The sequence below is a fragment of the Macaca fascicularis genome, chromosome 8, assembly GCF_037993035.2.
Source record: "Macaca fascicularis isolate 582-1 chromosome 8, T2T-MFA8v1.1".
NCBI lineage: Eukaryota > Metazoa > Chordata > Mammalia > Primates > Cercopithecidae > Macaca > Macaca fascicularis.
The window spans coordinates 4,997,453-5,021,446 of NC_088382.1; the positions used below are offsets into that span (position 1 = coordinate 4,997,453).

General features: G+C 35.9%; 1 protein-coding gene across 2 annotated transcripts in view; it reads right to left on the minus strand.

The window, feature by feature from the left end:
• The window catches only part of CSMD1 (CUB and Sushi multiple domains 1), a 2,045,798-nt gene that overhangs the window by 1,674,520 nt on the left and 347,284 nt on the right, over positions 1-23,994 (minus strand). For both annotated transcript variants that reach the window (XM_005562521.5, XM_065518732.2), the window contains exon 2: positions 20,001-20,217. In XM_005562521.5, the coding sequence (XP_005562578.3) occupies positions 20,001-20,217 (217 nt within the window). The remainder of the gene's footprint in view (positions 1-20,000; positions 20,218-23,994) is intronic.

The following is a 23,994-nucleotide window of genomic DNA, read 5'->3' on the forward strand; positions in this document are numbered from 1 at the left end:
AACATGTTTTAAAATTCCTATGACAACTAAGACAATATGTATTTCTATTATCACTATCTGCTCTTATGCCATTTTGATTTATTCAAACTAGTATTTGCACCTTTATACAAATAATCAAGAAAATATAAATAAAATCCCTAAGAGCGATTACTTTCCTTACCTTCTTTTGTTGGATGTCTATAAACGGATACAGATATAACCAAAAATACTCAAGTTCGAACTAGAAAGTGGAATGGAAACAGAGCTGATTCCAACATCGTCTAGTAACATTGAACTCCAACAACCCTGTCATTCCATATTTTAAATATGCAAAAGGTAGTAGGATCGATATTTTGTTAAGGCAAATGCTTTGCCAGAAACAGAAAGTTAAACATTCTGGGGAATCACCTGTCAACTAGACAATGCCATGAGGTTTCTGTCTGGATTTTCCTTCTGATTCCATCGTGGTGGCACTCTCCTTATCTATCCTGAGCAATATTTTAGAAGCACCTGGTTATGAAGTAAGCTCATTGGAAATTCTCTTCCCAGATCTCCACGTGGCTGACTTCTTATTGTTTATGTTTCAGATCAAAGCCTTCAGTGAATCTGTTCTTCATCACTCCAGTTATTCTCTACCCCAACACCTTGTTTAATTTCCTATTTGGCTTTCATCATTATTGGAAAGTGAGTTATTTGCTTGCTCATATTTTAAATTTGTTATTATCTGTCTCCTCCATGAGTATATTCATTGGAAGAGACCAAGAACACTCACTCTTCTTGCTCCTCATTTTACCACAGAACTTAGACCAATGCCTGGGACCCAGTTTATATGCAATAAACACTTGTTAATTAAGTTTTTAAGCTGCAATGTTTCTTTTCAAAATATTTATGATTTGGAGCTGCCTATTTGGGTAAGATTTCCCTTGGGCAGTTTTGCTTTCAAGATCTCTTAGAATATGCACTGTGGTGACAGGTCTCTACCATATCATGCTGAATTTTTGGTACAAACTGCAGAGGTGCCAAATGTCACATGAGAGGTTTCTGTCCTTCAAGAAAACAAAACCAGAACCCAAACCTAGGGACCACACGTAAGATCTGCATGTGATCAACAAGTTCCCCCATCTGGAAAGACTCATCCTACCCGACTCAGGTCCAGACCTTATAAATGTCCTTCTGTGGTGCCTCTTCTGCAACATCACTGAGCTCAGCCATGTGTTATTTTCCCTCATAAGCAGGAAATTCAGGAAGCCCAGCTTTGCTTGACGAACACACTTTTGCAGAAGGTCTGCAATGGAAAAGTTTACTTTGCAGAAATATTTCTGAGGCTTGAACAGAAGAGTAAAGGTGGGCAGGACTCATGGAGTGCTATTAGGAACCTAAGGCGTATGTTATATTCTTGTTGGGAAACCAAGAACAAAGCTCAGAGAATAAGTTTTTCTCTAGCTCTGTGTATATATTTATTTCTTGATTCTTCTTATCTCCTACATAGCCTTCTCCTATATCCAACAATGGAGGCTTCTGATGTTTTTCTGAACTTCAGAGCTGAAATGACTGCCTTGGGAAAGAGTTAAATTATTTACTGGATTTTAATCAAGCCTCACTTTAGCTAAAATATTAGATCCAAAATGTGATGTATGGACCTTCTTGTTGTTTTCAAAATTGAGTAAAAATGTTGCCACCTTTCCGAATCTTGAGGAAGTCCCAAAAGCATTTCTGACTTCACTGCTCAGAGAAAATGTTACAGGATCTTCCATCTTACCTTACTTTTAATGCATGGCATATAAAATACAAGAGTACATGTAACAGAATAGACAGGGTGGGCTCTAGCCATAAATTCTTCACAAAAGAAACCACAAGAACAAATCTGTATTTTATTTCTAGCAAACATAACAGAAGCTTCAGTAATACCAGAAGGAGATTAAAATACTGCAATTCTATTTCAAAAAGAGTTTACCTATTTACTTCTTTGCTCAGGCATTTCTTCCCAGGAGGAAAGTCAAACAAATATTAAATGATAAATATCCTGGTTGAATTTTTCTAGTCTTTGGTCCTGGATTTAACTCATGAGAAAGAAATGAATGTTTTTCCCTTATTTCTTGGGGTGGTGGGCAGAAGGTCTACATTTTTTCCCACCACCACCACCCCAGAGAGTTTTTCAAAGACTAACTACATGTTGTTATGTTTAAATGCTGTTAAATAAACGCAGGTAACAAAATTAAAGCAATATAGCCTTCTCCAAATAAACATAATTTTAATTAACAAAGGGATTGCCAATATTTAGCATAAAGATTGATGTCCAGTTTTGAGTGAGGACTTCTTTTCATGAAATAATAATTTAGTCCTTCCACTAGTGGCAGTTGTTGTGACAGTAGCGAGTGTAGTAGAAGCAGCAAGAAGAAAAGCCCATCGGACTAGGTAATTACAAAATGGCACTAACTCTGATTCCAAACTTTTCACTAAGTTCTAAGGCATCTTGCATTAGTGTTTTCATGGTTTGTTCACCAGATACATCCAGTTGTATTTTCCACTCTATCCGTCTATGCACTCTTTAGCCACATGGGACGCTGTATTATTTATTGAAGTGCCAAAGACATGTTACTTAAAAAGAGTTTTGAAGCTATTGTTGCCCTGATTTAATAGTATGTGTTCTTTCTTTTCTCCAGAGGAAGAATTTGGAAAACCAGATATGTTCTCACAATTTTGGTATTCATATCACATTGCACATACATATCAGTTGAAATAATATGTTTTGTTTGGGATTAAATAATTTCATGATAAAATGAAGTCTTTTTAGGACAATTACAGCATAAATATTAGTACTGTGCCAATCACAACAAAATATCAAATATGAATAATACATTTATATTTATACACTGAAGAATTAGCATAGTGTTACATGAGGCATAATTATAAATATGTTCCTAAGCATTTTTTTATATGTGAATTTTATAAAATTAGAATAGTATGGTGAATTAAATATTAATACAATAAATCCTGCTATTAATACTCATATTAACGAATTATTATTAGTTATAGGAGTATATATTTTTCCTTTTTAAGAGTAGGACTATAAAGATATGTCTCCATTGTGTTTGGTGTTCAGAAAGTAGAAATGTAAGGTAATATTGTGAATTGTTTGAAAGAGCAAATACTAAATACAATTAAATAACAATTGCTCTATCTAAAAGTCTGTTCTACTTTAAGAAATGTAGATGTGTATACATATGTATTACACACACATATATATGTATACATATAAAAGCCACTAAAGTAGACACCAATATTTCCAATTTAAATATAAGGAATTTGAGTTTCAGAAAGTTAAATAACTTCCCAAGAATCTAAAATTTGGTAAATAATATATAATGCTTTCTTCTACTTAATAATAGCTGAACTATAAAAAAATTACCCCGAGATGATAAAAGACAAGGAAAACATGTTTCAATAAATCTAAAGAATAAAAATTACACAGAGTATACTTTTTAGCTGCAGAATTCAATGAGAATCTATAGCAATAAGACTGCTTGAAAAGCCCAAATATAAGAAATCAGACAACATGCTTCTTAAAATTCACAGGACAAACATAAAATTATAAGAGAAGTTAGAAAATATTTTAAACTAAATTACTACTAAATCACTATAAAATGTTTGGCAAATAAATTATTATATGGAGGGAACTTATAGCATTAACTACTTATTTATGAAAAAGAGAGAGCCAAATTAGTGACTTTATATTCCACTTAACTTCTAAGAAAAAGGAGACTAAACCCAAAATAAATAGAAGAGTGAGAGTAAGAGAAAAAATGAGTGAAGTAAAAAAAAATAGACAATTGGCAACTAATAAGTTAAAATGTGGTCTTTAAAAAAATCAAGAAAATTGGCAAACTCTTGGCTAGAAAGATTTTAAAAGAGAATTAATACAAAAAAGCAATATCAAAAATAAAAAATCAATTATTATCATATATTCCTCAGACCTGAGGTGGACTTAAAATAATAATAGCAGCTGAGTATTTCTTATGTGAAATTCTTTGGACCAGAAGTATTTCGGATTTGGGATTTCTTTTTTTGAATTTTGGAATATATGCCGACCTTTAAATAATGAAATCCTGGGGAGGAGACCCGACACTAAATACAAAACTCATTTAATTTCCTGTACACCTTATATACATAACTTGAAGACAATTTTAAACAATATTTTAAAGTGTATATGCGACTCATCAAAGGAGGTCAGGTGTGGAATTTTCCACTTATGATGTCATGTTGGCTCTCAAAAAATTTTGGATTTTGGAATATTTGGGATTTGTAATTTTATAATTAGAGATGCTCAACCTGCATTAATAACTGTAGCTACATATTTAAAAAGCGGAGCTCAAGTGGATAAATATCTTGAAAAACATAATTTACCAAAACTGACACCAGAAGAAAGAGACAATCCATACAGCCCTAAATCTAGAATATACATTGAATATTTTATTTAAGATTCCTAAAAGAAAACTCCAGGAGCAGATTTTTCTGTCTTAAATTTTACCTAGAAATAACACCAAAATTACACAGTTTTAGAAACAGGAGAAAACAGTTCTGCTCATTTTTTTTATAGTTTGCCATCTCCTTTACAACAAAATCTTAAAAAGGCTACAAAAAAAGGAATTACAGACAAAAGCCCCTCGTGTATACAGACACAAATATTTTAAATGAACTACTGCAAGTCAAACCCAATGATACATTTGAAAAATGTAGTGTACCTTATGACCAAGTAGACTGTATTCTAGAATGAGAAGTTGGATTAAAATTTCACAAAACTAATTCAATGTAACTGAACATATAAACAGAAAAAAAGCAAAAACGCTACCATTTTAATTGATGCCAAAATCATATGAAAAACGTACATATTTCCTCATAATAAAACCCTCAGCAAACTACTAATGATAGGAAACTTTCTCAAGCAGGTAAAGAACATTTGTGAAAAATCTACAAGCAATATATTAGTCCTGTTCTAGGCAGGAGACAAAATCTCCCATCAGGGAAATTTATTACAAAGAACAATTAATTTATAGAAGATTAAATGCAAAGAAGGATAAAGAGAATTAAAACAAAATAAGAATGCAGACATATTGACCTGACATTACCTGGAGGCTCAGGCAGAGCACTCAAAGAAGAAAAAAGCAAAAGATGATGCTTGCCTGGCTGAGATTCAGAGCTTGCTGAAGAGGGAGTATTTAGTGGTCCACTAGGCAGCAAAAATGCATGCTGAGGCTCAACACTCCAGGCAGTCCAGTAGGGAGTGCCAGCTAATGTCTGTGGTACCTTCTGGCAAGCTGCCCGATGGGGTGACAGCAAAACTACGGAGATGATTGTCACTGGACATCCTGCACAATGCTGAGTGACACATAATCAGAAGCAGAAATTAGTAAGAACATCTCTTCCTCCTGCTGTGTCCACGCAGCAGCCTCTACTGAGAAAGCTTAACATAGTGGCAGGTGGGAAATGCAACGTGTGTACAAAGTTTCGCTCTGGAATCACAAAGCAGGGGAAAGAAGAGTAGGTTTGGAACTGAAGGACAATACGCTAATAACTGGTACAAAAGACATTGTGGATGGTGATGACAGAATTCATTACATCCCACCTGTGTTGCTCACTTTTACCACTTCCATGCAACAGTGTACTGAAGGAGCTAGGCATTTCAATGCAGCACCCAAAAGAAGGAGGCACAAAAGGGAAAGTAAAGGGAAAGTTGAGCTGCCTCTCTTTGCAGATGATATGGTTGTCTCCTTAAAAAGTTTTCATGGAATCTTCAAAACGACTACTAAAATTAACCGAATTTAGGAAGGTCACAGGATACAGGTTAATATTTTAAAAATCAGTTAAATTCAAAGTGTTTCATATGTTACATGAAATCAGGAAACACAAAAGAAAAAAATTATAAATTAGACTTTTTCAAGACTAAAAAATATTGTTAAATATATACCATTAAAAGGATAAATGTTGGAGGAAGAAATTACCTGTAATACATATTTCAGTCAAAGAACTTGAATCTGAAATATTTAGAAAGCTGTGATAACTCAAAGGGAAGACAAAAGTTACAGTAAAGATGGGCTAAATATTTTAACAGATACTTCACCAAGGAAAATATCTGAATGATCAATAAGCACATAAAATACTAATATTAATGGTCATCAGGGAAATGCAAATTCAAATCACAATAAAATAACACTTTACACCCAGTACAATGATGAAGACTAAAAAGGCTGAGTACACCAAATATAAGCAAAGACATAGAACTAAAATTCATCACTTCAGGTGGTAATTTAAAACGGGACTGCCAGATTAGAAAACATTTTAGCCACTTCTTCAAAAGTTTATCATAAAACATACTACCTACCCATTCCTCTCTTGAATGTTTGACCGCAGTAATTAAACCATTTTTCCCACAAAGGCTTTTATGCAATTGATCAAAGGAGCTTTATTTCTAATAGCTAAAAACTGGTGGGTGGCGGGGGAAACAAATGCCTATTAAACTGATAAACTAAATGTAGCATAGCTGTATACTGCAATTCTGCTTAACCATAAGAATGTACCATTTTTATGTGAAGAAATGTGGATGGATCTCAAAATCATTATTCTGAGTGAAAGAAGTTAGGCATATGTAGATGTGTGTGTGTATATGTATATGTTTCATACAATTTGGTATATATAATATTTCAGAAAATGCAAACTAATTCACAGTGACAGAAAACAGTTCAGTGGCTTTCTGGCAACAAAGGGTAGAACACAGGATGGATGACCAGGGGTCACAAGAAAAGTTTTGTGGGTGATAGTAATATTTGTTAGCTTGATGGTAGTGTTGTTTCACGGTTGTATATAGATCTCATCCAATTTTATTTTTTCAATATATGCACTTTATTGGTTACTAAACATACCTTAAAATGTGAACAATTGAAACTAAAGGACTCATTTATCAATGTAGTATTCAAAATGACTATATCTAGCTCTTGTGTAAAGAAATCTAGTATGTATCCAAGGTAAATTAGGCTCTCTGTCTACCAGAATTCTAATTTAGGAAACCAAAATAGCAGGTTTGCAGTAAAACTTGGCAAATCAATTACTGTTCCAAGAATGAGATGATCTTTATTTGTGTAAAGAGATAGATAATGTGTAAGTACACTTCTGGTACAACAAACCATACCATTGCAACACAAGGTATAGTAGGGAAAGGGTTAGCTAGCCTAGTGTAGAAGAAATTTGAGCTCTTGTCAAATCTCTCCATTATCAAAAGAAAGTAACTGAAGCCTAGAAAGACTCAACCTGTTTTGGGGCCGACTTCTTTGGATGTCTTTTCCAGTCCTCTCTGGAATTACCAACATAAGGCACTGACAAGGCTGCATTTGTCAATTAACCTTCTAGATCGGAGGTTGCAAGTGCTGCTACTCTGGTGCATTGCCTTTGCACTGCACTGGATTTTAAACACGAGGGGAGTTCACATAATGAAGATTCTTTGCTGCTGATGAACAACGGAAGATCCGTGACATTGGACAAGGCTCACATTTTTGCCTGGCAACGGTGGGTTGGTGCCCAGCAGCAGCTGCTGTTTACATGGGGTGTGATTCTCAAGCTCACTAGAATGTATTTTACTATGGTCTGATACCTGCTGTTTCACTGATTCACACTCTCTGCCTGACTCCTGAGGGTATTCAAGTTTGTGACTCTTGTCAAGTCCAGAAAGCGACCTGCAATGACCTCAAAGTCCACATCACACCCACCTTAGCCTTTCAAATTACATTCATTTCCATTTGGGGTGGTGCCCAGTGAAGGCACTGGCATTCTTTTTTTAAATTAAAGTATGCTCCTGGTAGAGAACTGCAGTTTTCATAAGTTAACAACTCTTTGAATGGATGAGTTTATCATCGCTTTATTCTATTCAGTTTGCTTGTTGTTTATACCACAGAGATCATGAGAAAATGGGAAGAATGACAGTCACATTTTAAAAGACAAAGTGTTCTCTTAATTGGACAGGTCGAACTAGGATGCCACAGATGAGAAGAGAACCACGATGTGACCATGCCAGGGAAAACGTGAGGATGGGAATGTGTTGTATGGGAGGGAGATACAGAGACCCACAGACAACCTCATCTACACAGCACGTTCTCACCTTCTAGTGTTTAAGCACAAGTCACCTGCTTAGAATGCCAGTTAATTTTCCTTTACTGGACATAGCTGAAAAGAGTGATGTAAGTTGAGGATGTCTTCAAAAGTCTTATTAGAGGGTCAAGTTTCCATGCAAAATTTAAATGATACTTTCAACATCCCCATGTAAGAAACATGCATTGCATTTTAAAGCAGTTGTCTCTTTGAGAATGCCTTATTGTAATGAGTCTACATGTATGAGCACAATCACAGTAAACACTCTGAATGAATCCACCGTTGTAAACGACCTATGTTCCACTTCCTCCCTACCTGAACCATCTTTAGTCCAAAGTAGGATTTCCCTGGCTCTCCCGGCTCTACTATATACACAAGCAAATACAAAGTCACAACATATCCTGTGCATTTGCATTTTAGAAATATTTAATCTAAAAAAATGTGAAAACCCCTAAACCTAAGCAACAAAATATAATGATTATGGTATCCATATCATATTCAAGACAGGCTTGGTGTATATATATTTGAGAAAGAGTCTCATTCTGTCACCCAAGCTGGAGTGCAGTGGTGCTATCTCAGCTCATTTCAATCTCCGCCTCCCAAGTTCAAGCCATTCTCATGCCTGAGCCTCTCAAGTAGCTTGGACTACAGGTACGCATCCCCACACCTGGCTAATTATTGCATTTTTAGTAGAGACAGGGTTTCACCATGTTGGCCAGGCTGGTCTCGAACTCCTGCCCTCTAGTGATCTGCCCGCCTTGGCCTCCCAAAGTGCTGGGATTATAGGCGTGAGCCACCACGTCTGGCCATGCTTGGTATATTTTGATGGGACTCTCATGGACTTGTAAGAATTGACATTACAATCAGAGAAAAACTGCCATGAAAGATTCATGAATAGACCGTGAGAAACTGAGACGCTATCTCCTTCAGAAAGCTATTTTAGGAAGTTTTCAGAAGGCCAAAGTTTTCTTTAGCTCAATTTTCCTCTTTTGGCTGAGAGGATACAGCCTGCATAAAGCAATCCCTTGTGTTATTTCTGCTTCCTCTCCGATTTGCTCAAATTGAACATACTCCCTGTTCATTGCGGGGACTGTTCCCTGAAGCTGGGAGCCAGCCACATCTTTTTTTTTTTTTTTTTTGCTAGTGATTTCTAAAGGAAAACGCAGCAGATATTGGTTATAAAGTATATGGAAGGAAGCAGTAGTCCAACAACAGCTGTAACTCTGAACCTTCTGTTTGAGGGTTTAGTGTGAGATCAATACAGCATTGGAGCTTGGAAAGTTGTGCTGAAAATAACGTTGAGAGAAAATTGTCTGATCTTCAAGTGGTTGTAAGGAGGAGGTCAACAGGAGCTAGACTCAGGGCATGGAGCCAAGGAAATCCAACTAGGGTCAGGACCACAGGGGGCAGGGTGGGGGAGGGCAGGACACCAGCTTGATTCTGAGGAAATGCTCTGCAGTGAGCTTCGCTCCACCTCTTGCAAAGTCATCTCCCCATCCTGACCTACCCTTCAGTTCCAGGATGCCCCAAAGAAAAGATTTGAAGGCTTTATTCACTTAGATCTCAAAACCTGAAGGCCTGTGTAGAGGTCTGAATTACGCTCCAGTGAATACTGCAGATTCTAAGACTTAAGCAAGAACGATATAAGCAAGAAGAAAATCGAGTTAAACATTTGCCTTTTTGATTCTTTATTATTTTTAGCACATTCAAATATGAACAAAGTGCATCAGATTTCTCTGCAAAGGGATAGGCGAGCAGATGAGTGTATTTACTGTGGTAAAGCAAGTAATTGCTTCATATTCGAAGTAATATCTTATTCCTTTTTTTAATTTTGTGAATTAAAAATGACTAACTCACATATTTTATATATAGCATTCATTGCCTTTGAACTTAATAAGTAAGCAGCTATACATTTCAAGATTTCAACTAATATTATGCAGTGAAAACTCACTTGTTTATTCTGAATGCTTAGCTACTGTAGGGGTTGAAAGGATAAATCAGCAATAGACTTTGCTGTTCAATCACTTAAAATGGGCAGGATGGGAGAAAGAAGAAAAGGTAAATCTTAAACAGAAACAAATCAATCACTCAGCTTCAAACTTGATCATCCACATAAAGCTCATTTAAAATCCTGAAAAATCTGGGAAATCTATTTATAGCTCTTTATTGCATATTAATATGGATGGTTTCCCACTAAGCTATCTTAACAAACTGTATCTGCAGATTTGATAACGTGTAGAAAAAAGAATAGAAGTCAATTAATAATCTTACAGATTTTTGACCCTTTGTTTCTTTTCTCAGAAACCACAGATTAAATAGTTATTTCATTTCCTTTTGAAAGACAATGTAAAATAATTACTAAAGTGATTTCTTCATGAAATTTGATTATGTCTACTACTGTAGAAAACTCACTTCCTGACACGATGCCCAATGTCACCTCCCATTCCTGGTCACTCCAGCTGTTCTGGGACACCCTAGCCTCTGCTGCCTGCCTCTGCCCTGCAAAAAAATAACAGTTGCTCCCCTCAGCCAGTTCTAGTTTACCTCTTTAATCTTGGGCCTCTGAGTAGAAAAATAATGTAGGCAGACATAGGAATAGTATAGGAATACTATAGACAATTCCAGATACTGCTATAAATCCAAGGTTTCGCTCTTGGCATTTCTGATACTGTATGGCAGACAATTCTTTGTCATGTGAGATATCCTGTGTGCTTCAGGACTTTGATCCCCATCTCTGGATTATACCTGTCAGATTCTAAGAGCAACTATCTCCCCACTGTGACAATAAAAAAAAAAAGTCTCTAGATATTGCCACTGTGCCCTGGGACATAAAATCACCCCCAGTGGAGAAAGACTGATAGAAGCCTATACATATACATATATACCATATATATACTTCTATATGTGTGTGTGTGTGTATATATATGCATAAATACACAGTATCAATTTTCAATTGAATGATTTTTAAACATTTTCTTGCAGTTTGTTTTTTAAATTTTCTTGTAGTTCTAAAAGTGCATCTTATAAATTAAGGAAACTAATTGTCTTTCATACCTACTGTAAATATTTTAACTTAATTTCTCATTTGCCTTTTGAATGTTAAGTTTTAGAAAGTCCAATTTATTCACTCATATATATATATATACACACACACATACATACTTTTATGTGTGTGTGCGTACACACATATATATGTAAAGTATCAGTATATACACACTCATAAAAGTATATACACACATATACAGAGAGAGACATAGGATAGGCATAAACATAGATATAATTCAGCATGAGAATTTCAAGGACAGAGAAAACACACAGGAAAAAGAAAATGTTAAAAAAAAAATGTTCTCCTCACACATGGCCTGCCAGGGACACTAAAATGGCCTGCTTTTTCTGGATTAAGGCAGTATTTTTACCGTGGTTAAAATTACACTGGGTGGTGGAAAGTCCTCTGGGGGCCCTCACGTGAGTTAAATACCCCCCTATGAGCCTCCCATAGCCCCTACTGAAATCACCATAACATGTTAAAATTATATATAGATCAGGAATCTCTGAGCTTCCACCATCATCTAGAAATTCATTGACGGTGTTTTATTATGAGTTATTACACACCTTTTATTAAAAGAGAATAAAACCTTGGAAGAAACTGGATACTCTGATACTGTGTTTATTCTTAAATGAAAAATATATGTGAGAGATCTAGTCAGATCCACAAATAAAATCTCATTTATTGTTTTTAACGGTAATTTGTATCGCTGAGATACTATAATTTACTTAACTAGTGATAGTTATTGATAGTCTCCATTTGTATACCTAGACATCCTTGAATTTGCAAACATTATCCAAATGAAACAAAAAGCATTCCTTTACACACAGTTTGTCATATATGAACGTATATTTGTAGAATACATTCTTAGCTAGAATTTCTGAATGAAAAAGCTTGTACTTTATTTCGACAAAATTTTCAAAATGTCTATACAAAAATGTGGCAGCAATTTAATATCCTACCAAGAAGACATGAAAACATTTTTTCAATATCCTCAAAAACTCTGTTACTAAAATGTTAAGGTGTGCCCATTCAGAATGGTGAGCTATTATACTGCATTGTTTTAATTTGGTTCAAATACACTTACTGGCACAAATGTATTGTATTTAGACTCCTTATGTATATTTTACCTGCTTTTCAATTGAAGGATTATTTAAAATTTTCTTGTAGCTCTAGAAATGCATCTTATAAATTAAGAAAAACAATTCTTTGTCTTTTATACCTATTAGAAATGTTTTAACTTAATCTGTCATTTGCCATTTGAATGTTAACTTTTAGGAAGCCTAATTTTTCATTCAGTTTTATATGTGATTTCTAAATTATGTGTCCTGCCTAGAAAGACACTCAGACAACATTTTAACATTTTTATATTCCATATTACTATTTACATTGGTGATCTAACCTACTTATTTTGCTACAAACAGCAAAGACTAGATTTACTATTTTATAAAATAGCGTCAACATTTCGATTTTCATGACCAAATCAAGAAAATATCTTTGTCTGAATGCTTTTCCTTAGTCTTTAACTTTGTAAGAGAAATGTTCCAGGAAGCTCCTTCTCTCTAGCCAACTGCAATATCTGAATACTTTTCCACACACCTATATTTATGAATGCCTAAAAGACTTATCTGCCCATATTAGTATGGTTTTGCTGCTTTTTAAAAAAAAGCCAGGATATGGAAATTAACCATCCATTTTTAGCTGCTGTGAAACACACCACCACAGCATGAGGAGGTAGTGGTCAGAATTCACATGCCTGTCAAAACTTCCCCATAGTATTGCAAACATAATTATTATCTCTCTTACATGTTTTCTTATTTTATCACTAGAATTTCTAATTACTAGTCATTTTATCCTTTTTCTTAACAACTAAGAGTATAACACACACACACACACACACAGAGCTGTTTTCAAGTAAGGCTGCATATTAATATCACTTAGGGAAGAAGAGAATTGAGTATATCCATGATGAGACCCCAATCTCACCCTTGAATCTCCGAATTAATTGGTCTTCTCCTTCTCTTCTAGACAACTGCAAATAGTCAAAAACAAAACAAAAACAAAAAACAAAAAACAAAACCAAAAACACTCAAACTTAGCCAATCATGATTGACCTTACCTAGGGGTCACTAATTTAAAGCATATGCTGCCAAGATCAATTTGAAGCATATGCTGCCAAGATCAATTTGCCAAGATCAAGATCATTTTGAATGATATATTGAGGAAAATTGCATTTTATTTCATCATCCTAAAATCTGTAGGTAGAACAGTGACAAAATCACATAATTGTGGGAACATTATAGGTTTATCTGGGTGGACCGAACACCTCTGCTGTCCACCTGTGGTGCCGCCACGAAGATACAATAACTATAAAATAAAATATGCCAGTGCCCCCCCCTCCAAAAAAGAAAGATTTAAAATATACATTCAAATTAGTCTCAGAAATCTCTTTCTTTTTAACATTTCAAGTATCCTAAGTTGAACCATTTTCTAAGCACTGATGGGTTTCTGTGACCTGTCATCTGTGCTCCAGTTAAGAAGTCACTTCTGGGTGATAAGCTCTTCCACTGCTACTTCCCTGGAACTATCCAGGCCCTGGGTCTGGGATTCTCCTTCAGGCTGTGCAGGTCATATGTGCTGGTCACTCTCTCAGTCCTGACTGCATGGCTGCCCCCATGCCATCGATAAGATGTCAAGACATTTGTGGTGTTCATATGAGGTTGGTGTCCCTATAAAAGCTTTGACGTTGGCTTCATCCTGTGATTATCAGAGTCTTAACCAGGCATTAGTCACCAGCCAAGCTAAAAATAAAATGATACCTTGCTTTTTTTTTTTTTTTTTTTTTTTAATCAGTCCATTGATCTGTGAATGGCTCCCTTAGGACCTCATAGCAACTATGGAGACAGAAAATCAGAATTTAGGCAATGCTAGGTCTCCAGTCGAATATGACCCTAATGTAATTGAGACCCTTTCTTTAGCCCTTATACGTCCATAAGTTCTCAATATCACCAGATATATTTTAGGTTAGGTAGGTTTTGTCATGGTGTGTATCTTAACCATACACAGTAAAATTATTTTAAAAAATATTTAATGCATTCAAAAGCATTATTACAGTTTAAGAAAATTGGAAAACCTATTCTATTTCAACAACACTTATTCATGATTTTCTGATTTTAACGGCCCTATCGCATTCACCTCTAACCTCTTCATTATCAGCACCGCAGAAAATTAGGGGTAATCTTGTTAAAGTTAGAAAGAGCGAGGAACTTGAGATAAATGCCAAAGCTATTTCACTAGGCCTTGTATTTTACAATCATCATGAAATAATATATCCTGATTTTCTATATTGAGTGGCAAAATTTCCCTTCATATATTCGCCTTTATTCACTTTCTGACTTCCAAAGGAGTTTCTCTTAGACCTTTGATACTGTAATTGTATCACAGTTGGAAATTGATGTCAACCTCAACTGTTTCTTGATTTGGGACAAGTAAACAAAACTTCAAATTTAGAGAACATGTACCAATTATCAGTCACCACATGGGATGGTTAACTCGCGCTCATTTAAGAGAGAGTTATATTAAGTAATGTTGGGTTCTGTGCACAGCGGCAGTGGCGAGTGGCCCTGAATCAGGAATACTGTAATTTAGAATTGCCCCACGAACTCTTACTGATGATTTGAAAGTCAGGCTATTTTCCAGCACTTTAGGAGGCTGAGGCGGGCGATCACCTGAGGTCAGGAGTTCTAGACCAGTCTAGCCAACATGGTGAAACCGCATGTCTACTAAAAATACAAAAACTAGCCAGGCGGGGTGGCACAAACCTATAATCTCAGCTACTTGGGAGGTTGAGGCAAGAGAATTGCTTGAACCTGGGAGGCAGAGGTTACAGTGAGCCAAGATTGCACCACTGCACTCCAGCCTGGGCAACAAGAGGGAAACTCCATCTCGGCACGGGGTGGAAATAAAGTCAAGACATCAGTAATCACTGGAGAAGACACATTCAGGGCACATTTCTTGGCCTCAGAGGATTATGTTCCATTAGACATCTGAATGTACAAAGATATACAAGCCCCAGTGGGAGGTAACTTCAGGGCAGGTGTGAGTTCAAAGGAGCACAGGCTTCCAAGTGTATGTCGGTGGCCAGTGTTACAGGAGTTCACGCACACACAGAAAATGTACGTGGGTTGCTGTCTGGAATGCCTAGGGAAGATTTCCTGAAATAAATATAAGGTGCACTGGGTTTTGAAAGATGCATATTTAGACTAGCAGAGGGAGAGGCCAGGAATAAGAGGACAACATTGTCTTGTAAGGTCAGGTCAAGGAGTAACCCACAGATCTGTACAACCGAACAACAAAACTTCAGGGAACAAACGGGAGAGACTGAAGGCCAGAATGCAGTTTGGAGGCCGATCATGGAGTTTCTTGAATTTCAGGGTCATGGGTACTAAAACTGTTTATGTTGCCAGAGATAGAAACCAGGGATAGGACAGCAGCAGATGTGTCGGTGTTCCCAAGAGGGGAACCTGGGGCAGGAAAGGATCGTGCTTTGGTCTACCCGGATGCTCAGGACAGCCTGCGACAGGACACGAGGCTTTGTAGGAACATTTACTATGAGGATCAAAACAGGTTATGGTTAATGGAAAGTTTTTTTTGTTTGTTCGTTTGCTTGTTTTTCCTTTTGTTTTGTTTGAGATGAAGTCTACCTCTGTCACCCAGGCTGGAGTGCAGTGGCGTGATCTCTGCTCACTGCAACCTCCACTTCCCAGGTTCAAGTGATTCTCCTGTCTCAGCCTCCCGAGTAGCTGGACTTACAGATGCCTGCCACCATGTCCAGCTAAAGTTTTTTTATTTTTAGTAGAGATGGGGTTTCACCATGTTGGCCAGGCTGGTCTCAAACTCCTGACCTCAGGTGATTCACCCACCTCAGCCTCCGAAAGTGCTGGGATTACAGGTGTGAGCCACCATGCCCAGCCCAAGAGATGTTAAAAAATAATCATTTTTGGATTTGGTGACTACATGGTTGGAACTTGGTGGAGACTGGTGAAGCAAGAGGAAGTACAGAGTCAATAAAGTTCAGCTGTTTAAAACAGCAACCACCTGACAGTTCATTAAAAAATTTTTTTTAAAAAATAAAGAGCTGCTTTAATTCTAAATAACGCAAAGATCAGATTTTTTCATTTTGAATTTTGAGTTAAAATTTCTTCCTTACGCTTACCAAGAGAGGTCTCATTTCAGCTCTCAATATCCACATCATTAAAATTTAATTTTTTGATGGGGGCACAAACCATGTATATATTGTTGATGTGTTTGTACTAAAGAAATAATCCAAGATAATATAAATGGTATATTAATTCTTTAAACATTTTTACATAGGCATATAAAACTACATTTCTGACTAAAGTTCCAGTTACAATGTAAGCATCAATAATTCTAAACTATATATTCTGTTTTGTCAGCTGGGGATTAAATCTGCCTCTTCAGTTTATTTAGGAAAAAAAAAATATTCCAGTGGTTATGTGAAACAAATTTATTGATACTAAAAATGCTCAAGTTGTTTAACAGAACAACTGTTTTTGTATTTTAGTTAGTGCACATTTTGAACTTCTAAAAATAGCTTTTGTGCAATAAAACAACAACACACCAAGACAGTTCCAAGTAATAACTTTTGTGACATCTCAGTGGATCAGCAGCTCCTACATCAATCCTCCCACAAAACTATCCTTCCTTTGAATTCTAGAGCTGCCTTAAGTGTTGCTAGTTAATTGCGTTTGAGAAATAAACAACTGTTTCAAGGCATAATGGGAAACAAATAGCATTAGAGTGCTCCCTTTCCCAATTAATTAGAATTTGCTACTATTTATAACTACTTTCCCCATCAACTCATCCTGAATGTTGAAAGAGAAAACACCTACTCAGGTGTTTTCCCTGACAACATTCCCATTCCAATTTCACATCTCTGTATTTCACATTTTGTAATAGTAGAGACCCGTAGCACTTAGCAGTCATTGAGTGTTTTTCCAACTTGTATTACAGTACTCTAAACAGTTCCCAAATAAATCACTCTGCACCCCTCAAATGTCTCCTCAAAATGGCATTCTATGTATGTGGATAGGAGGAAGAAATATAAAATGGAATATCAAGATGAAAGTAGCATCCTAACTCCAAGGACAAGAAACAGGTAGAAATATGACGTATTTTTCTCTTTTTCAAACAAAAAATTGTTGGTAATTAGTGATTCATATGAACCCAAGTAGTCTCTTACCAACCTCCCTTGCTTCGTCTACTAAACATAACCCAGCAAGTAAAAGAAAAAACCATTGTGTTGTACATATAACTCACCAATAAAGCTTTCTGAGATATCAATTTATTTACTGTTCACTGAAACTCCAAAATGAAATATGATGTTTCTAATTGTTGTAACTTAACATTTCCACTGTTGATCCTGTTATAATATTGAAGATGGTAAGAATGTTGTCTTATATTTAACATAAAATAATAATAGTGCCATAAGACCACAAGAGATAATACCTTATTGAAAGATATACCTGTCAATCAAATTAATATTAAGACAGGTTTTCTATATGTGAAAGAAACAGAGTAAATAAAAATATTGAGAGAAAGAAAATGGAAATACTTTTAAGAGTGCATACTTTTAACAGTAATTTTTTAATGGAAAGGTTAAGTGGTACTTTTAATGTAGGGTCACACACATTTGTATTTGAATAAAATGGATTATGTAATTCTTTTTCTATAACTCTGCAGGTTTTATTACAATTATAATATGCTACTATACCCTAGCAGCATCAATAATTGAGAATAAAAAAGTGACTAACATTTAGAAGAGCATAAATTATTTAAGAAAGCCTACATCAAATTATCAAGTATTGTATATGTAGATATGTTGTTCAAATACTCACACGTAAGACCATAAATGTAATACAAGGAGAGATGAAAGCTTACCTAACTGATTCAGAAAAGAGACGGCCATTCTACAATGTATTGAAGGTAAAAATGCTTCTGAAAATAGATAATAGATACTGTAGATGACCCAGAAAAAAACTAGGTGTTTTGTATTTGAAAATGGGTGAAAAAACTCAAATAAAATATATTTGAAAATATATTAATGAATACATTTTATATTTGACATGTTAGTTATGTAGTTAATATTGACATAATTATAAATTAGATGTACACATAAAATTGTGTTTTGTGTAGAGATTTTTTCTCATCTCAAAAAATAATAAATGAAGCATATGATTTTTGTGTGTATTACTGTTGGCATTAACATCAGTAATCTATATAAGTTCATCAATTTTGTTAAGAAAATCTGATTTCTTTGGGAGGGATATTGCTTCCTCCTTTGCCAAATGGAAAACAAAAAGTAGATACAGTTGTACAGGTACAATTTTTTCTTGTTGACAACTGAAAAAATATAATTTAAAATCATCCCAGGAAATATTTTGCTTTCTTCATTGCAAAAACTATAGATCAAAAGAGAAAACCAATTACGAATAGATTGTACCATTATTGTCTAAACCACAAATTCTCCAAAGAATGTAATAGTCCTGAATGTTCTTACCTCACCCACCTCCTATGTTCTTTTCACTGAATATATTCGCTGACAACATAAGGGTTCATTTTGTTCTGATTAGCTGAATTGTACTCAAGCATTTATCTTTGTTCTTTTTCTCTCAAACTCACAGTTGCTTGAAAATAATGGTGTATTATAATTTTATTTAAATTACCTTGACAACTCTGTTTCACAGATCTTGAACAATTTGATATCTATAAACGAAGTCAGTGATAATTTTCAATAAAAAGTTAATTTTCTTTTTTTTTTTTTTTTTTTTTTTTTTTTTTTTTTTTTTTTACGCGGAGTCTCGCTCTGTCGCCCAGGCTGGAGTGCAGTGGCGCGATCTCGGCTCACTGCAAGCTCCGCTCCCCCGGGTTCACGCCATTCTCCTGCCGCAGCCTCCCGAGTAGCTGGGACTACAGGCGCCCGCCACCTCGCCCGGCTAATTTTCTTGTATTTTTAGTAGAGACGGGGTTTCACCGTGTTAGCCAGGATGGTCTCGATCTCCTGACCTAATGATCCGCCCGTCTCGGCCTCCCAAAGTGCTGGGATTACAGGCTTGAGCCACCGCGCCCGGCCAAAAGTTAAATTTTTAAGTATAGAAAAAGTATGCACAATTTGCCACAAGTCGATAATCTTCAAGTTTTCTTATAGTAACTGTATTTTTCTTTTCTGATAATGAGAGGTGAAGCCAACTGCACTTCCTGCATTGAGTGAAGACTTGGAGATCTTTTCTATCTCACAAGAGGATTGTAAAATGCACCAGTCAGCACTCTGTAAAAACGCACCAATCAGCGCTCTGTAGCAAGAGGATTGCAAAATGCACCAATTGGCGCTCTGTGAAATGCACCAATCAGCGCTCTATAAAACACACCAATCAGCAGTAGCCTAAAAGTAGCCAATCACAGGGAGGATTGAAAAAAGGGCATTCTGATAGGACAGAAACGGAACATGGGAGGGGACAAATAAGGGCATAAAAGCAGTGTCAACCTGCTGCGGTCCCCTTCCATGCTGTGGAAATGTTCTTTTGCTCTTCACAATAAACCTTGCTACTGCTCACTCTTTGTTTCCCTGCCATCTTTAAGAGCTGGAACAGTCACCGCAAAGGTCTACGGCTTCATTCTTGAAGTCAGTGAGACCACGAATCCACCAAAAGGAACCAACTCCGGACACAATGAAATTTAAATATTAATTCCAACTAGATTTCAGAATCTAAGTATTCAAACAGTACTAACTAAACTATAACATAAAAAGTTGATACTTTACCTCACTTTTAAATTCCCTTGTTGAGGCTGTCCATCGTAAACTGATAAAATATCAAAATCTTCTTCAAGAGCAAAGGTATGGAAGGACAACTGTATCCTATTGCGCTCGCCCGTGATGATGATCCAGGTGCAGTTGGCATAGTTCGGATACCCGTGAGGAAACCCTGGGCTCTCAATAGTACCATTGGGACCCTGGACTAAGCCTCCGCAGTTCTGACCTGAAAGAGAAAACACACACACACAAAGCATATTATTCTGGCCATCTATATTATGCGATTGTTAAAATTTCTAACCACTTTAGCCAACTTTTATAACATTTTATAATTCTTGCACAAATATTGAAGGATAAATTGTAAGTGTTCTGCAGTTCTGAAAGATAGAGAAGTACAACAAATTAAAAGGAAAGAAAATATGCCACATTTGGTAACTCATATTAGAAGTTTAGGGAAATTCTTTTTCCTGTCATTTTTAAATACAGCCTCATCAATATCAAACTTCAATTCATGGGGAACAAATTTGGTGCCAACTATCTACGTAGTATCATGCTTAAAACACTCCACCCTAAATTCTTTGTTGGTGGAAACTAAGAGAAAAATAAACCTTATAAAACTATATATATACACACGTGTTTGCATAGCCACGTAACTGCAATATGTGGTAATAAGAACAGTTAGAAAAAAACATGGTCAGTATGCCAATGATTGATCTCTGCCTGTGCTGGCAGATGTCTTACTGGGCAGAAGAATAACATATGCATAAAGGAAGCTTATTACATTGAAAATAAAAGGCGTAAAACAAGGTAAGTTAAATGACACTCAAATGAAAGAGCAACTCAGCAAAATGAGGGATATAACATCCTCTCTATTGATGTCTACCCATCACACAGGCAGGACTTAGGAGGTGGAGGAGAAAGGAAAGTGCATCACATAATGAAGGGACCAATTAAAGAAAAGGCTCAGAGTTGCAATGAGCAGTAAGTGTTTTAGCCATCCCTAAGCAGGACTGCAGGACATCGCACATTTTACTCAGCCCTCCCATACTAACCTCCCTTTGGCAGGTGGAACTGGGATCACCCTGAGGGTTTAGGATTGACATGACAATGGGAAATGATGAGGACTGAACGGCAATTGAGCACCACAAAGCCACCTTCAAGCTACTGAACAGTGTCTGAGGAACTGATTTCCTTCTGCCTCTGCCCCCAAAGATTTTGTGTTATTGATTCGAACAAAGCACTTCTCAGGCGATTCCCAGACTTCTAGAGTAGTTCCAAAAGAACAGAACCCTTGAGAAATTGCAGGCCCCAGACTTCCTGCAAGAACGGAGCGCTGAAAGAATAGCTCTCGGAGATTAGTAACGGCTGCACACCTGACCCACCTATTGTATTTTTACCACGAGATAAAACGAATGCCTGCCTTCTCAACCTCACCGAGGCATTTCATTTCCGCTCCTCCTGATCTTCATCCACCTACTTTGCACGGTGATTCCCTACTTGCCTGTTTCAGCCCTTCCCCTTCCCACGTTACTTCCCACATAGAAGCTTTCCATGCCATGCTAATTTTGTCCCTGTGGTTAATTTCTTTTCTTTTTTTTTTTTTTTCTGCTCAGTTACCTGTAACAGTCTGCCTGTGATGGCCATGCCTGGGCCAATCCAACTGAAAGAAGAAAGGCAGAATCTGAGAACAGGGCAGACAGATCGTTGTAAGTGTGCTCTCATAAACACACACTGCTGATGTAGCCCGTAAATATTACTATCCTACAAGGGAACAGGATAACCCGCTCAAACCCTTCCAACATTTTGTCTGTCTGAGGTTAGTTGTTAAGTAGCTCCTGAAAACTGTCTATGTTTCTTACCTTCTTAATATGCCCATTTCCCACTAATGTGCTTTAAATGCATTTACATGTTTTGACACTAAAAAATATTGAGAAAGTTTTGAAGGGACCTGGGTGTACTCAGATTGTGGCATGTAGTGTAAGTACTTGAATACAAGTATTACCTCAAGTTTTATTTTTAAAGTACACACAGAAAATTATTTTCAACTACATTTTATACTTAAAAAGTATTTTATAATAGTAGACCTCAGTGAGCTTAAATCATTCACAGTAATATTATCAAACGCTTGTGGGAGTTGGCTAAATCTTAATAAAAAGATTTAATGAAAGGGATTTATGAGTTTAAAATCAGAGAACTAATAAGAAGCCCATTTTCCACTAAATTTAAGTCTAACAATAACACTGTAACAAGTAGATATTAAAGCTGTGGGGTTTTGAAAGGTCTTTAAAGAAAACAGCTTTTCTCGTTTACGAGTAATTCTTGCTTAATGGTAAATCAAAAAAAAGTGAAGACGTGATTATAAATTGGAAAAAAGAAAAATCAGTTCAACAGAAAAACGTCAGCTGGAAAGTAGTTACTGTTATAGACCCATCAGGTTGAATCAGATTAACAGATACTAAGATTTCCTCAAAGAGTAACATTTCGGCTGCATTTAGGGTACCAATCAGTACAGTGCAGTTGCTGAATGAGTCACATTTGATCCGTTCATTGACATTCCAGAGCCCCAGTTAGAAATTCTGGAAACTGCTCAACAGTTCTTAGCAGAGTGAATATCATCCTTGGCTGTCCAATGTAAAAAACCAAGAAGTTTTTAAAGTATGTATGCCTAAGGTAGAATCTGATGTATTTGGTCTGCAACTTAATACTGCATTTTATCATAAAAGTAATTAAGACAGTGTTTGACTGGTGTAAGCCTAGATAAATAGCCAGTGGAACAGAATGGAAAGCCCTAAAACCCACAAAGATATAGAATCTAGATTTAAAGTAAATATGGTACTCCTCTTTTCTGTTGGATCTTATACTCCAATGGACCTCTGCCTACTATAGAGTGTGCACCAATATTCCATACATGTTTTCTTTTTAAACGATGTACATCTAAGCTTGATGTAAATGCTGTTCATAACTACAGCTTCCAACAAGTGTATTGTTTTAACTGAATATTTTTAATGGACAAACTTTTAAATGCCACAAACATAATCACATTTCAACATGTTGTTTAACGTGAATTCCTTGTAAGTACCTTTCTAATTTGTATTTCCTCAGGGTAATAAAATAATCTGTAATTTCTGTGATAATTGTAATGTTTTAGTAAAAATTAAGTTATTTTACAGGGATTGAAAACTCAATTATTGTTTAAAAAAAAAAAAAGGTCTAATGGTCTTCTTCCCACATAAACTGATACTGGAAGTCACCTTGAAATAAAATATCAACACCAATGGCAATATCAATGGTAAAAAAGAAGTATATATGTATGTGTGTATTTTTCCCAGTGATATTGATTTCAATGTCGTATATATGTATATATGTGTATATGTATATATGTATGTGTATATGTGTATATATGTATATATGTGTGTGTATACATATATACACACATATACATGTATACATGTATATATATTGTGCAAATATGTATATATGTATATACACACATATATATTCACATAAATATATGAACACACTCTGAGATGAGTATTTTGGTATGCATGCAATTACACATATACTGAAATACACATCTGTAATTGTATGGATACCAAAATACACATCACAGAAACATGCATGCAAAATTGTGCATACAGATGTTTTTGCTGCTATTATTCAAACAAATTTCCAAGAGAAAACCTGAACACATGCCATAATTTTAAGCGATTGGAATCTAAATCATCTGGCACTTAAATAATAACATACGAAACATCTGGCTCCTATCTAAAGTAATCAGCAGAATGTTAGATATAGAAGAATCACAGTTAATTTTTTTGCAGATTTCTACTCATTAGATGAGTCCTTAATACCAGAACCTTAAATACACAGAGTTAACTTCAGTCATTTTTTAATTCTGTCTTATACTGTTGGAATGAGGTTCTGTTTTCAAACTACATTTTCACATATAATCTTTGTGGACCATCTAAGTAGCCACAAATCATGATTTTACAAGGATGGAAGA